Source organism: Dermochelys coriacea, chromosome 14 (assembly GCF_009764565.3).
Source record: "Dermochelys coriacea isolate rDerCor1 chromosome 14, rDerCor1.pri.v4, whole genome shotgun sequence".
Classification (NCBI taxonomy): Eukaryota; Metazoa; Chordata; order Testudines; family Dermochelyidae; genus Dermochelys; species Dermochelys coriacea.
Genome location: NC_050081.1, coordinates 24,130,676 through 24,144,088, shown reverse-complemented (window position 1 = coordinate 24,144,088; position 13,413 = coordinate 24,130,676). Strand labels below are relative to the sequence as shown.

The following is a 13,413-nucleotide window of genomic DNA, read 5'->3' as shown; positions in this document are numbered from 1 at the left end:
CATAATACAGTAGAGCCTAAGAGTTACGAACACCTCAGGAATGGAGATTGTTCGGAACTGAACAAAATGTTATGGTTGTTCTTTCAAAAGTCTACACCTGAACACAGACTTTAAAAAAACAGTTTTGAAACTTTACTATGTAGAAGAAAAACGCTGCTTTCCTTTTTTCTCTTTTTCTTCTTTTTTTTTTTTTAAGTAATTTACATAATTTTTTTTGGTCTCTGCGGCCGCCCGATTGTGTACTTCCAGTTCCAAATGAGTGGTGTAGTTGGCTGGTCAGTTCGCAACTCTGGTGTTCATAACTCTGATGTTCTACTATAGATTATTAAAGCTCAACATTTTACAATCTAATTTATTCCTCATTTAAGCAAATTTTTTTGAACTTTAGTATCTTGCTGTCTACATGAAGTGTTACAGTTGTTTCCACAGCAGCATAATACAGCAGAGTTCACAATCCACACCTGGGATTGGTTGGGCAGGGAGGAAAGGAGAGATGAAGAATGGCTTCACAATTAAATGATCTGGAGTTGATAGACCTGGATTTTATTCCCAGCTCTAGCAGGCTCACTGTAGGGCCTCAGCGAGTCACTTCACCGCTCAGTTTCCCATCTGTATTTTTTTGCAATTAATATTTTCCTTCCTCAAAGGGTCCTGAGGTGTAATTCATTAGTTTTGGTAAAACACTTTGTAACGGTCAGATGGAAAGAGTTATATGGGAAAATTATTAAAGCCAAAAATCTTCACTGACATTAGTTTCAAGCTAAGGTTACATGAAAACATCTTTATGAAGTAACTTTTCCCCTCTTTAAATTAAACCTGGACTTTAAACAGTGTCTTTTAAAACGTGCTGGTCACCTCACCTCAATTCTTGCTGTGCTGCAGTGGTATCCAAGGTGTCTTCTAGCTCCGTCTTTAGGGCCTCCAGCTCCTCACTTAGGTCTCTCTTCTGCTTTTCCGCCTTGTTGCGTGATGCCTTCTCGGATTCAAGGTCCTCCTGGAGTTCCGCAATCTGAGCTTGCAACTCTCGTATTAGCTTCAGTGCATTGTTCTTCTGAACTGCTTCTTCATCACCTCTGTTAAACATGGACACAGGATAAGGAATGGGCAAGAATAAGATCGGATATTAAAGACTGAATAAGACTTATTCACTACCAGTTCTCAGAATGGAATTTGAGTTAATGGAACCAAAATAGATTTTACTTAAAACAGCAACAATCAAAATGCACCTTTAAAGAAACATGTACATTTTTAGTGTATTGAGACTGGTACCTCAGTTATTAAGAGAGATACTGTTAGGGATGTTGGGCATTAAAGTCGTCGTACTTCCAGTCTTCCAATTTTCTAACTCCTATACTAAATTCTCCCCAAAATTTGTGACTTCTAAATCATGAGTCATGAAAACTGACATGACTTTTGCAATTGTGTCCCTAGTCACACTATTAAAAAAAAAAAAAAAAAAGTGTGCAATAAGTTTTGGATTTTTAGTAAGAAACCTCAGTATAGCAGCAAGATTATTTTAAATAGTGACTAGAGGGGGGAGAGCCAGCACAGAGCTGGATTCTAAAGGCCCATCAGCCAGGAAGGTCAGAGAGCAGTTCTATTACCAGTTCTTCTGACACATTTAATATCACAGACAACTGAATGGAAAATTGGCAGAATTGTCCAAGTAGATCAATTGTTTTAAAAACAGATTGTTTGGTGTAAAACAATCACTTAAAAATAAAGTAACTGTAGTACATTTTGGTGCTGCCAAACCCGTAACAATAACCAGAAATTAAGTTTAAAATGTAGTCAGCCACTCCCAAACCAAGGTTTATTAACATCACACACACACGCACGCACTCTCCCAGTCCAATTTCTTACGGTGCAGAATTTTTTGTGGCTGGTGTCAAGAAAATGCAAATTCTTGAATATTTCTTGAGGAATGTCAAAGCCACTGACTTATGATTAAGTGGTCTTGCGACCTTGATGCTGAATTGTAATATGCCAACTGCAGTCGTTTTAAAGTGAAGTGAAGTGGGTTGGTAAATTAAAGGCTCTTTTGCAGAGTAATCCTAGCATACAAATGCAAAACCTATTTCTTTTTACTACAAACTGCGAAAAGGAACATACTGATAAGGCCAGATTCTCATTTATGCCAAAAGAAAAGGAGTACTTGTGGCACCTTAGAGACTAACAAATTTGAGCATAAGCTTTCGTGAGCTACAGCTCACTTCATCGGATGCATTTTGTGGAAAATACAGTGGGGAGATTTATATACACACACACAGAGAACATGAAACAATGGGTTTTATCATACACACTGTAAGGAGAGTGATCACTTAAGATGAGCCATCACCAGCAGCTTTGGGGTACATTTACACAGCGCTCCATGGCAGTGCTCCTGTCAGCCCAGGCTGAGGGACGTGGAGTTGGGCTCATGCTACTGCTCTAAGAATAGCTGTGTAGACGTTGCAGCTTGGGCCAGAGCTCAAGCTCTGAGGCTCACCCCTGAGCAGCAACTTCAAAAAGCTGTCTACACAGCTATTTTTAGAGAACTAGTGTGAGCCCCACACCCCCATGTCTGTCAGCCTGGGCTAGAGGGTTCGCTGCTGCAGGCTGTGTAGACATACCCTTGGTGTAAATAAGAACCAGTCTCACAGCCTTAAATATAGACTAACTGCAAAGCCAGGAAGGTAATACAGGAGCAACTTACTCAGATAGGAAACCTCAGCAGTCTTAAAATAAAAAGCAGCAATTGGTGCTATACTAGTTTCCCCTACTTCCAACTCCGATTAGTATAATCTTGAAAATGGATTAAAAGATAAATCTGAAATAAAATCCCATTGATTTTTATCTAACCACAAACCCCACCAGTCTCTGACCTGGCAAGAGCAGCTTGCAGCTCCTCTTCTTTCTTGGCTAGTTGGATCTTTAGCTCTTCAATCTGGGCTTGCAGCTCAGCTATTTGGTCCTGAAGGTCCGTTGTTTCTCCGTCAAGTTTTCTTTTAGCTTTTTCCAGTTCCTGACGGGTCTTCTCTTCCTTTTTCAAACGTTCTTTAGAAGGATGAGAAGATATTCAACACAACTCTTTCAGTACATTGTATAAAAAGATGGCAAAAAGCCTGCAGCTAGCAATTTTATTGGTTGTGGACAACTGAATGATAAACTACTAATTCTTTTAATATCAGTAGGGGGATCATTTTAATCCTCTTTTCCTGAAAGTCTGCTTTGCATAACTAGGTCAAGACAGCAGAGATATCTGGGTTTCTCCCTTTTCTCAGGAACAATCAGATGGAAAGATTTTGGAGCCTCTCCATTTCCAGTTTCATTCCTTCTGATTAGTAATATATCTGGTTAGACTAGTCTGTCTCCGTACTTTGGGAGAAAAATACATCTTTTCAATCCAGTTCCAAAGTTCCTCTTGGTTAGCAGCGTTCGTCAAGCTTTCAGGTAAGTACAACTAAAATTTGTCCTTTTATGATATCTACTACAACAAATGGTCTGGTCTCTAATGGCAGTACTCCAGGAAACACTTTAAGGAACAAAAAAGGACATGTACCTTAGGGCCCTAATAATCATTCACCTGTTGGAGGTGGGGAGGAGAGAAAGATTTTCTCCCTTTTTCGTATTTCCAGAGAAAGCTCCCTGATGGAAGTACTACTCCAAAGCCTGCATCAGCCAAAGCCTGCATCAGCCAAAGCCTGTGTGTTTAGCCTATATTTACTTAAGGGAATGTATGGAGAGTGCTACATACACAGGGCTTATCCACTGTTGATGCTTCTTCCCTCTCTACTGACAATATGGGGATTGTGGTGGGCTTTGATTATAGCTGGGCAATAGATCTCTACTATTCTGTATGCTTCCTAAATGCAAGCTTTGATCCATCTTCCAATGGCATATCCACATGTTTTAAGGTCCTCTGAACACAATGAATAGGGTGCATATCTCAAGTGGCTCTGTTCTTGACAGGTAGTATTTCAAAGCCCTTCTGAAGTCTAACTTATGCCACAGCTTTTCTTTCCCAGCCTGCAGTTGGAGGACAGAAGCAGAGAAGGGCTATGATTTAAATGGAAGGGCAAAAGGACTTAGTTTCTTTCTCAAAGTCATAACAAAAGGACAACCTTGCCCCAATGGAAAAATAGGAACAGGGTCAGATGCAAGACGACTGCAATTTCCCCAGCCCTCCTGGAAAAGGTGATCAACAAAATGCATCTAAGATCCAGGAAAAGAAGGTCAACTGATGACGGAGTCAAAAGATGGTTTGTATTGCTTTTGGAAGACTAGGCCAAAGCTCTGCTGGAGAAGGATAATGCTTTAAGAAATTTGAGGTAGTTTTCACAATCACCTATGTCACTTCGGAGCCCAGTCAATGAGATTTAGTCACTTGAAAATTTTTACTGCAGAAACCAGCAGAGCTGATGCCATTATCCTCCCAGAGGGCCTCAAGGGGAGGCTTTCAAAAAGGCAAATAAAAGTCTGAAATTCTCCCCTTCCACACCTCCCTGCTCCCAGAGTGCCATTCTGCCCACAGAAGCAGATGGTAGCAGGATAACATTGAACCAGGACTAATAAGACTGCTTTTCAAGATGCTAGATAAAACTGCAGGATCAGATTGAGCATTTGAAGGCTCTCCAGCCAAGACGACTCTGCCTTGCTTGGTGTCGGACTATGCATCCAGATGAGTTAGTGCTTGCACTGGTCAAAGGCTCTTTTTCTCATGACTGACCACCAGGCCTCAAAGTCTCATGTGCTGCCCCCGAGCCACTATCAAGACATATTACTTTGTCCTGCTGCAGAAAGGTGAGTTGCACTGAGGTAATATCTCTCCCGGCCTTTATAAGTGCTTCCCTCCCTCTGGGGCACCTGGTATTGGCCACTGTCAGTACACAGGATACTGGGTTGGATGGACCTTTGGTCTGACCCAGTATGCTTCACTTTTGCCCACTAAGGGGATCCCTCTGGCGAGGCACAGGATTTCACAGATTGTTTTTTCTTGGGGCACGACATGACTGAACCCACATGAAGAGACAGATGCCCTATGTCAGCAAAACCATTTGACAGTTAGTATAATTTTCCAGGCAGCCTTGAGAAGCCAGGTTTATCAGGAGATGAGCAAGCTGTCTCTATGATTTTTCTGCAATGAAGGGTGAAACAAGGAGGGATTTCCCCTAAGAATAAGGGAAGATCATTAGAGTTCAAAAATCCTCAGGAAAGAGTGAACTTCAGTGATGTGAGGATTTCTGGTAAGAATCCCAATCCTGCTAGAACACCAATTTAGCAGTTTCCAAAGGACAACATTTTGGTTCAAGGTCACAGGAAATATTTCACTTCCAGACAAATTATGGAACAACAAAAGAAAGCAGTGGAGCCCAGGGCAGGTCTGGCAATTACCTGAATCACAAGAGTTTTATTTCCTGGGGACGGAGCAGATTGCTGTGGCAAGTTGTTAGCTTGAAGAGACAGACGCAGAGTAATATGAATCCTCTGGAGACGGCTTCTGAAATATCTTAGAAGGGGTCTTTAGTTTTTTATTCCTGGGCTTCCAGGAAGATTTGAGCATCTCAGGAGATGGGACAGGGTTTAGAGAGACTGAAAAATCCCTTCTCTTACAGAGCTCAAATCCTTCTGTGGATGACAGCCCTCTCCTTATACTGCTGACAGCTGAGTGGGCTGGCTCCATGTGCTGCATCACCCTATCTGGTCTTAGCCTAGATCAGATGTCCCTCCACCTTATTGTCTGGCCCAATGACAGAGGCCTGAAGAGGTCACAGCATGAGTAGAATGCACTGAGTGCAGCAGTATACAAACCTCTGTGGCAAGAAGCATAGTGACTAGGGATTTTCTACTTGGCAAAAGCTCTCAGGCTCTGTTTTCATGCTGTACTGCATTCAGGATAGAGTCTTGGATGTCCTCAAGTCACTTTTTCTGCAGCTGACTTCTTGAGAAGCAAGACTCAGACTAAGGAGTCCTCCCCTGGAGGACACCAAAATCCTTAAACCAAATTGTTCATTGGTTTAGATGGGAAGGAGAACTCCAAAGTCCATGCTACAAGATGACTCAATCATTACATTAAAAATAATGGAACCTGACTCATGCTGAAGTGTTTAAAGAAAAAGGAGTACTTGTGGCACCTAAGAGACCAACAAATTTATTTGAGCATAAGTTTCATGAGCTACAGCTCACTTCATCAGATGCATTCACTGTAGCTCACGAAAGCTTATGCTCTAATAAATTTGTTAGTCTCTAAGGTGCCACAAGTACTCCTTTTCTTTTTGCAAATACAGACTAACACGGCAGCTACTCTGAAACCTGAAGTGTTTAAGTGATGCCCATTTTGTGATTAGGGAACCTAAATGAGTCATCTGAATTATATTAGCTTTCTTAAATCACCTGCAGAATTGCTCTAATAAATATAGACTATAGGCTCTTTATACTGAAGCTATTTGAGAGGAAATAGTTATACTTTCCTTGGGCAAGCAAAGCGAGAGTACTGCATATCAACTTTAGCTTTCCATTTTAAAAAATGGTCCTCGCAGTGCCCTCTAAGACCCACCAGTTTGTTGAGGCAAATCAGCAATGGCCAAAGCTGATTTACTCAGACATTTAAATAAGCATTCTTTTCCAGTAAATAACTAGTCCACTTATGTCCATCCTAAGGCATCTGAGCATCTCAAAACTGGTACAAAAGTCAGCTGTTACCATTATTAGTTCTATTTTTGCCCAACTGAAGAAGATTCAAACGTTTCAATTCTTCCATAATCAAGTCAATTGTAAAATATGAAGCAAAACTGCCCATAGTACAGAAGATGAGACATTATTTCAAAATTAGGGTGCAGAGAACACCGCAGTCTATAAATTTTGCACAACATTAAGTGCCAAGTTGGAGTTGCACAATAACCAGACATTTTTACAGCCAGAAGCCATTTTGTACAATCAACTCCAAGAGGAGATTGCACAAAGTTGACTTGGCAAGTGGCTGCTTAGAAAACATTTTATGGTATTTCTTATAAAAACATATGATATGAAATAAGTGTCAAGAGCAGAAAAGGAACCCTTTTCGATAAACAGAGCATCAAGACAAGCAAAAGTTATTTAGAATTAGTTATTCATAAATGATTTCTGCTAGCCAAAACAAATATATAGTTAGCCTATATCATTATTAAGGCTGTCAATTAATCACAGTTAACTTGTGCGATTAACTCAAAAAATAAATCGCGATTAATCGCCGTTTTAATTGCACTGTTAAACAATAGAATACCAACTCAAATTAAATATTTTGAATGTTTTTCTACATTTTCATATATATTGTAGTCTGTGTTGTAATTGAAATCAAAGTGTGTATTTATTACAAATATTTACACCAAAATGATAAACAAAAGAAATTGTATTTTTCAATTCATCTCATACAAGTACTGGAGTGCAATCTCTGTTGTGAAAGTGCAACTTACAAGTGTAGATTTTTGTTACGTAGCCACACTCAGAAACAAAACTATGTAAAACTTCAGAGCCTACAAGTCCACTCAGTCCTACTTCTTGTTCAGCCAATTGCTAAGACAAACAAGTTTGTTTACATTTTATAAAAGATAATGCTGCCCTCTTCTTATTTACAATGTCACCAGAAAGTGAGAACAGGCATTTGCATGGCACTTCTGTAGCTGGCATTGCAAGGTATTTATGTGCCAGATATGCTAAACATTCACATGCTCCTTCATACTTCGGCCACCATTCCAGAGGACATGCTTCCATGCTGATGATGCTCGTTAAAAAAATAACGCATTAATTAAATTTGTGACTGAACTCCTTGAGGAGAATTGCATGTCCTCTGCTGTTTTACCTGCATTTGGCCATATATTTCATGTGATAGCAGTCTCGGATGATGACCCAGCACATGTTCATTTTAAGAACACTTCCACTGCAGATTTCACAAAATGCAAAGAAGGTACCAATGTGAGATTTCTAAAGATAGCTACAGAACTTGACCCAAGGTTTAAGAATCTGAAGTGCCTTCCAAAATCTGAGGGACACAAGGTGGGGAGAATGCTTTCAGAAGTCTTAAAAGAGCAACATTGCAATGCAGAAAATACAGAACTCGAACCACCAAAAAAGAAAAATCAACCTTCTGCCGGTGGCATCGGACTCAGATGATTAAAATGAACATGTATCGGTCCGCACTGCTTTGGACTATAATCGAGCAGAACCCATCATCAACATGGATGCACGTCCCCTGGAACGGTGACTGAAGCATGAAGGGACATACGAATCTTTAGTGCATCTTGCACTTAAATATCTTGCGATGCTGGCTACAACAGGGCCATGCAAATGCATGTTCTCACTTTCAGGTGACATTGTAAGTAAGAAGAAGTAGGCAGCATTGTCTCCTGCAAATATAAACAAACTTGTTTGTTTGAGTGATTGGCTGAACATGAAGTAGGACTGAGTTGACTTGCAGGCTCTACAATTTTACATTATTTTATTTTTGAATGCAGGTTTTTTTTGCACATAATTCTACATTTATACGTTCAACTTTCATGATGCAGAAATTGCACTACAGTGCTCGTATTGGGTGAATTTAAAAATACTATTTATTTTGTTTTTTTTACAGTGCAAATACTTGTAATCAAAAATAAATAAAAAGTGAACACTGTATACTTTGTATTCTCTTGTAAATGAAATCAATATTTGAAAAATGTAGAAAACATCCAAAAAAAATAAAGTGGTATTCTATTAACAGTGCGATTAATTGTGATTAATTTTTTTAATTGCTTGACAGCCCTAAAACATTATTTTAGAAAAATGTCATTTGAATGTTTTTATCAGATGAAATTGCACCTACCATCTGGAAGAGGCAAGCATTGTTTGCTATTACTAAAAGGATGCATCTAGCACCTTGAATTTTTAAAGAAGTGTTTATAAATTAAATGGGTTTCCAAAAGTGAGGTACTAATAGCGAAGACCAGAAATAGGTTAGTGTAGCCATATATGACACCAAAATTGGTGTAGCCAAATGCTATGCCAAAATAGTAGTAGTCTGATGCAAATGGAACACTTAGCTAAAGAAGGGCTGGATGGACAATAAATAGCAGCTACTGAGGTATCCGAGCCCTCACAAAAGATGCACATTTTGGGACGCATCCGACATATTTGTCATACTTGAGACTAGTGAACATAGCACCTCCATTTTACTAACACTGATCTTACGAATTACCAAGTTATACAAACCATTGTTCCCCACCGAAAACACAAACATTAAGAAAGTGATGATGAAGAACAAGTCTTCATTCATTCACATTCCAAAGTCTTCAATATACTGGAAATCAAATTTCCAGTGGTTTGAAAGACAAGAGGAGAAAGATGAAGTAGGCTGCACTACAACTTATGCAGTGTATCCACTCTAATTTTGAGATGTTCAATTTTATGAATTTTTTATTTTAAGAACTCCTCAATCCCTAATTTGTTCATAAAACCGGGGTTCCATTGACTCATTTACTTTAAGTGACCTATTACTTCCTATCATGCATGCCAAGTTGTTAGAAGGCATATTAAAAAAGAGCTCTAACCTTCCAAATCTGTGATCATCATTTCCTGTTTGTTCTTGAGTTTGGCCAAGTTTTTGGCCTTTTCTTCTTCTTCAGCTAGCTGAGAGGTGCACTCAGCAATTCTATCCTCCGTTAATTTCTTTTCCTAGTTGATAAAAAGATTGACTGTTAGAGTATATAAAATGCCCTCAGGCACTGATAGAGTGTGAATGTAGGAATTCTGTATAGAAATCATATACTTTTGTACAAGCTTTATTCCAACTGGCTGCAAGTTAGCATTACTGCTCAGTTTGACTAGTTGCCAAATAACGAACACCCCCATTTAACAGTGATTTGGGATGCCACACCTGAGATATCATTTTTAGATAGTCTATGCCCAACACTTTTCCGAAAGTGCTGAGAACAAACCACTTGAAAGTGGAGCCCCCATAAGGTGCCTCAAGTTGGGTACTCAAAAATTGGGGCACTCCAAATCGTAAGCCACTGTCGACAAGAAGAATATATATTGTATATGCTATTGAGCACTGCATGAGAGTAAGTGAGATAAATGCTCCCAAAGATTCTTACTAAAAATTTTGCATTTTGTATTTAGTCTGTAGGAAGCAGCTCAGCCTGCCTCCCTCCAGTAAGATCACAATACAAGGATAGTCTTGGAAGGATTGAGAATACATTGAAAAACATGTTGACACTTACCAGAAAGCCTGACATGTCCACTGCAAGCTGCCACCTCCCACATATTCTAACATGAGAAGTTTTACTTGCATCACATACAGGTTTCTCACCTTCAAAAATTTGGAATTTTGGTCCTCTAGAAGTAGGATCTCTTCTTCCATCTTCTTGATTTTAGCTTCAGCAGTTACCTTTTCAAGCTGCAATTTCTGTCGAGCTCCTTCTTCCTCATCAAGTTGCTCTTCTAGGTCCTAAGAAAGAAAGCACAATTGCATCATGTTTTCCATATTTCTCATCTGCTCCAAGTCAACAGAAGCACAAAGCTCCTCGCCATCGCTGAAGAGGCCCCCCTTGCTTTCCAGAATAAAGCGTTAACAATGAAAAGTGGCTTCAATTGTAAGAGCCTTACCCTAATATAATGCAACTTTATACTAGATAGTCATAATCTGATACACTACGCAAGTGCAAAATTGTGCTTATAAATCTCAATTATACTATAAGTCAGGAAGTTCAAGTGTATGCTTTCCAAAGCAGCTAACAGCCATGTTGCACACATTTTGTACTGCTGTATGGTATATTAACTTTAACAGATGCACACTCAATGGGGCAGAGTATATGGCTCCCAGAAGGAATGCAAGCCACTTGGACTGTGAAATGGCAGCCATAACATTGCACTGTTTTTTTTCACATTTAATTTCCTTTAACAGCCCCCATCATATTAGGCTTTATTTATATCAAAGCTTCTCTGGAGAGCCCTGCACACAAGCAAGCGTGTAAAGCTCGACATTGCTAGTATGTGGGGCACAGCAGAAATGCCACTTAACAGACCTTTAAATTTAAGTGTGGGAAGGATGTTAAAAAAAAAAAAAAAAAGATTAGGAGGATGAGGAGAGGGATGCAGTGAAAGGAGCTTGCTGGACCTCAAAGGATCTAGATCCCTAAGAGGGTTTCTGAGACTGGCATGGACATCTAGATATACATGTAAGTGAGCTGATAACAGCACTTTTCAACACTTCAGTTGCAGCCATGGTAACATCATACTATTTTCCATTCATTGACAGTTGTTTCCCAATCAGTTTCTCCCACAAAACTTGGAAGACCACCTGAGTTCTTATGGAAGAATGTGAAAGATTTTCAAGAGCACTTCCTGGCTTTCAGATGGCTGCATGTTCCTTTACACCCGAGGGTTTTTTGAAAGTCTCCCCCAACTCAAGTCTGAAACATAAGACCTAACCCACATCAAGATGCAGCCATGAGAGTGCAAAAGAAAATCTTAGCAAATTTGGAGTGGACTACACAGTCTTTGCATGCTTTGATAAGACCTAGTGAATGGATTTCTCTATGGTCACGAACAAGCATGAAACATTTTACTTCCATCTCTGAGGAAATCACATGGATCTTAGTTCCCGCAGGGAAGCACCTAGGCCCTGTGCAGTGTACTCCCAATCCCCAACACACTGCAAATGGTATTAAAGCTCTCTCAAGAGCCATGCTGCCACCAACTCTCCACCTGCATTTGGTGCAACTCCCAAGACAGCGTTTTCTGCATACGTATACTTGGGGAAAATCCATGCTTGTTTCGAGAAGGATGATGTTGCAGATATTACCTACTCCTTTCTCCCTTGTTTCACCAAATATTCATACCCACGAAGACCACAGAATTTGTACAAGATGGATCAAAGATGCTAGGATATCGTTTTTCACTCCCCCTGCCATTAACCCAAAGGCGCAATGGTTTCCACTCCTTTCATTCCCTCCAGGCGAAGTTACTGGGGGTGAGAACATAGCCCAATATTTTAGTGTTCTGATCATACGTCCTTCCAATTGCAGTGTACAAAGAGGAGTACCTGAATATGTGCCTGCATCTTTTTCTTTTCATTTTGCAAGACTTGGTTCCTTTCCTCTTCCTCCTCAACCCTGGATTCCAGATCATGCAGAATTTCTTCTAACTCTTGTTTTTTGGCGGCCAGACGGGCTCTCATCTCCTCAGCTTCAGCAAACAGTTCTGTCTCTGCCTGCAGCTGCTCCGCAAGAATGTTCTTTTCTTCTACAATCTGCAAAGGTTACAGAACAGTGAACCCTCAAGCTTCTCTACTGCTACATTGCCAAAAGGCCTCACATGAGATTATAGACCTGATTATTACAGAAGTTGAAAACTAACATGTACCCTTTTTCAATAAGTCACAGAAGTTAAAAGCATAAGACCATTCTTTATCTAGTCCACCTTCTGCCTCACAGCACTAGACTGTCTCCTAGGGGGTATTTTCTGAAGTTTTGTCCAGTTCAGTTTTTAGTTATTCATGTGATGGTGCTTCCCACTACACTTCCCCTGAGGAGACTACATCTGGTCTATCAGGCAGAAATGATCTAACTAAGATAATCTGACTATTTACTGACTATTTTACTTTACTCTTAATTTCAACTCGTTACTTCTAGTTATTCCCTTCTAAATCATCTTAAACAATTGCTCTCCTTCCTTGACAATTACATCAATACTTTTAGACAGTGACTTAAGACTCTGTTTAGCCAAAGTATCCATATTTAGTCCTTTTGACAGTTTCTGCAACCAGTCTATCCAGCCTCTTGTCATTTGTTGCTCCACTCTGAATTTCTTCATTTATCTAAAACAGTTTGTGCAGTTTTCCTACTTTTTTACACTGCATTCATCACCTTAGTATGCATTTATTTTGGGCACTTCATATGGGCCTAAGACATCACCCACAATGCTGAAGAGGAACTATCACCTTCCTCCCCTATGATAGGATACCTCTGCTTAGACCACCCAAAATCTCTTTTGCATTTTTTGCTACTGTATCAAAGAGCAAGCTCAAGTCTAATTTGATGTCCACTATTTCCTCTGGCTCTCTTGGAATTACTGCTCATCTGATTTTGTATTATTTTCCCTAGATTGAAATTTATTTTATTTCCTGCTCTGTAGATTCTGCAATATTATTAACTCCTGTCTTCACCAATCAATAACCAATTAAGATTTTAAATGACTGGAACAAATACCAATCACATCATACAACATGTCTGCTCAATATGACATACATATTCATCATTACTCTGGTCCAGTTTCAGTTAGAAACAACAACAAAAAATAAACTTCATACAAACCTGTTTCCTCACACTGGTTATTTACAACATAGGAGGGCTACAGAAAGTTTCCTGGCCTGAAATTTACACTTAAAATGCTACTATCAGCATTCCCCCCCGCCCTTTAAAA

General features: G+C 39.6%; 1 protein-coding gene across 1 annotated transcript in view; it reads right to left on the bottom strand.

The window, feature by feature from the left end:
• Positions 1-13,413, bottom strand: part of MYH10 (myosin heavy chain 10) — a 134,612-nt gene that overhangs the window by 20,995 nt on the left and 100,204 nt on the right. The window contains 5 exon segments of the mRNA XM_038370808.2: positions 861-1,073; positions 2,865-3,036; positions 9,540-9,663; positions 10,301-10,438; positions 12,035-12,241. Coding sequence (XP_038226736.1) covers positions 861-1,073; positions 2,865-3,036; positions 9,540-9,663; positions 10,301-10,438; positions 12,035-12,241 — 854 coding nt within the window.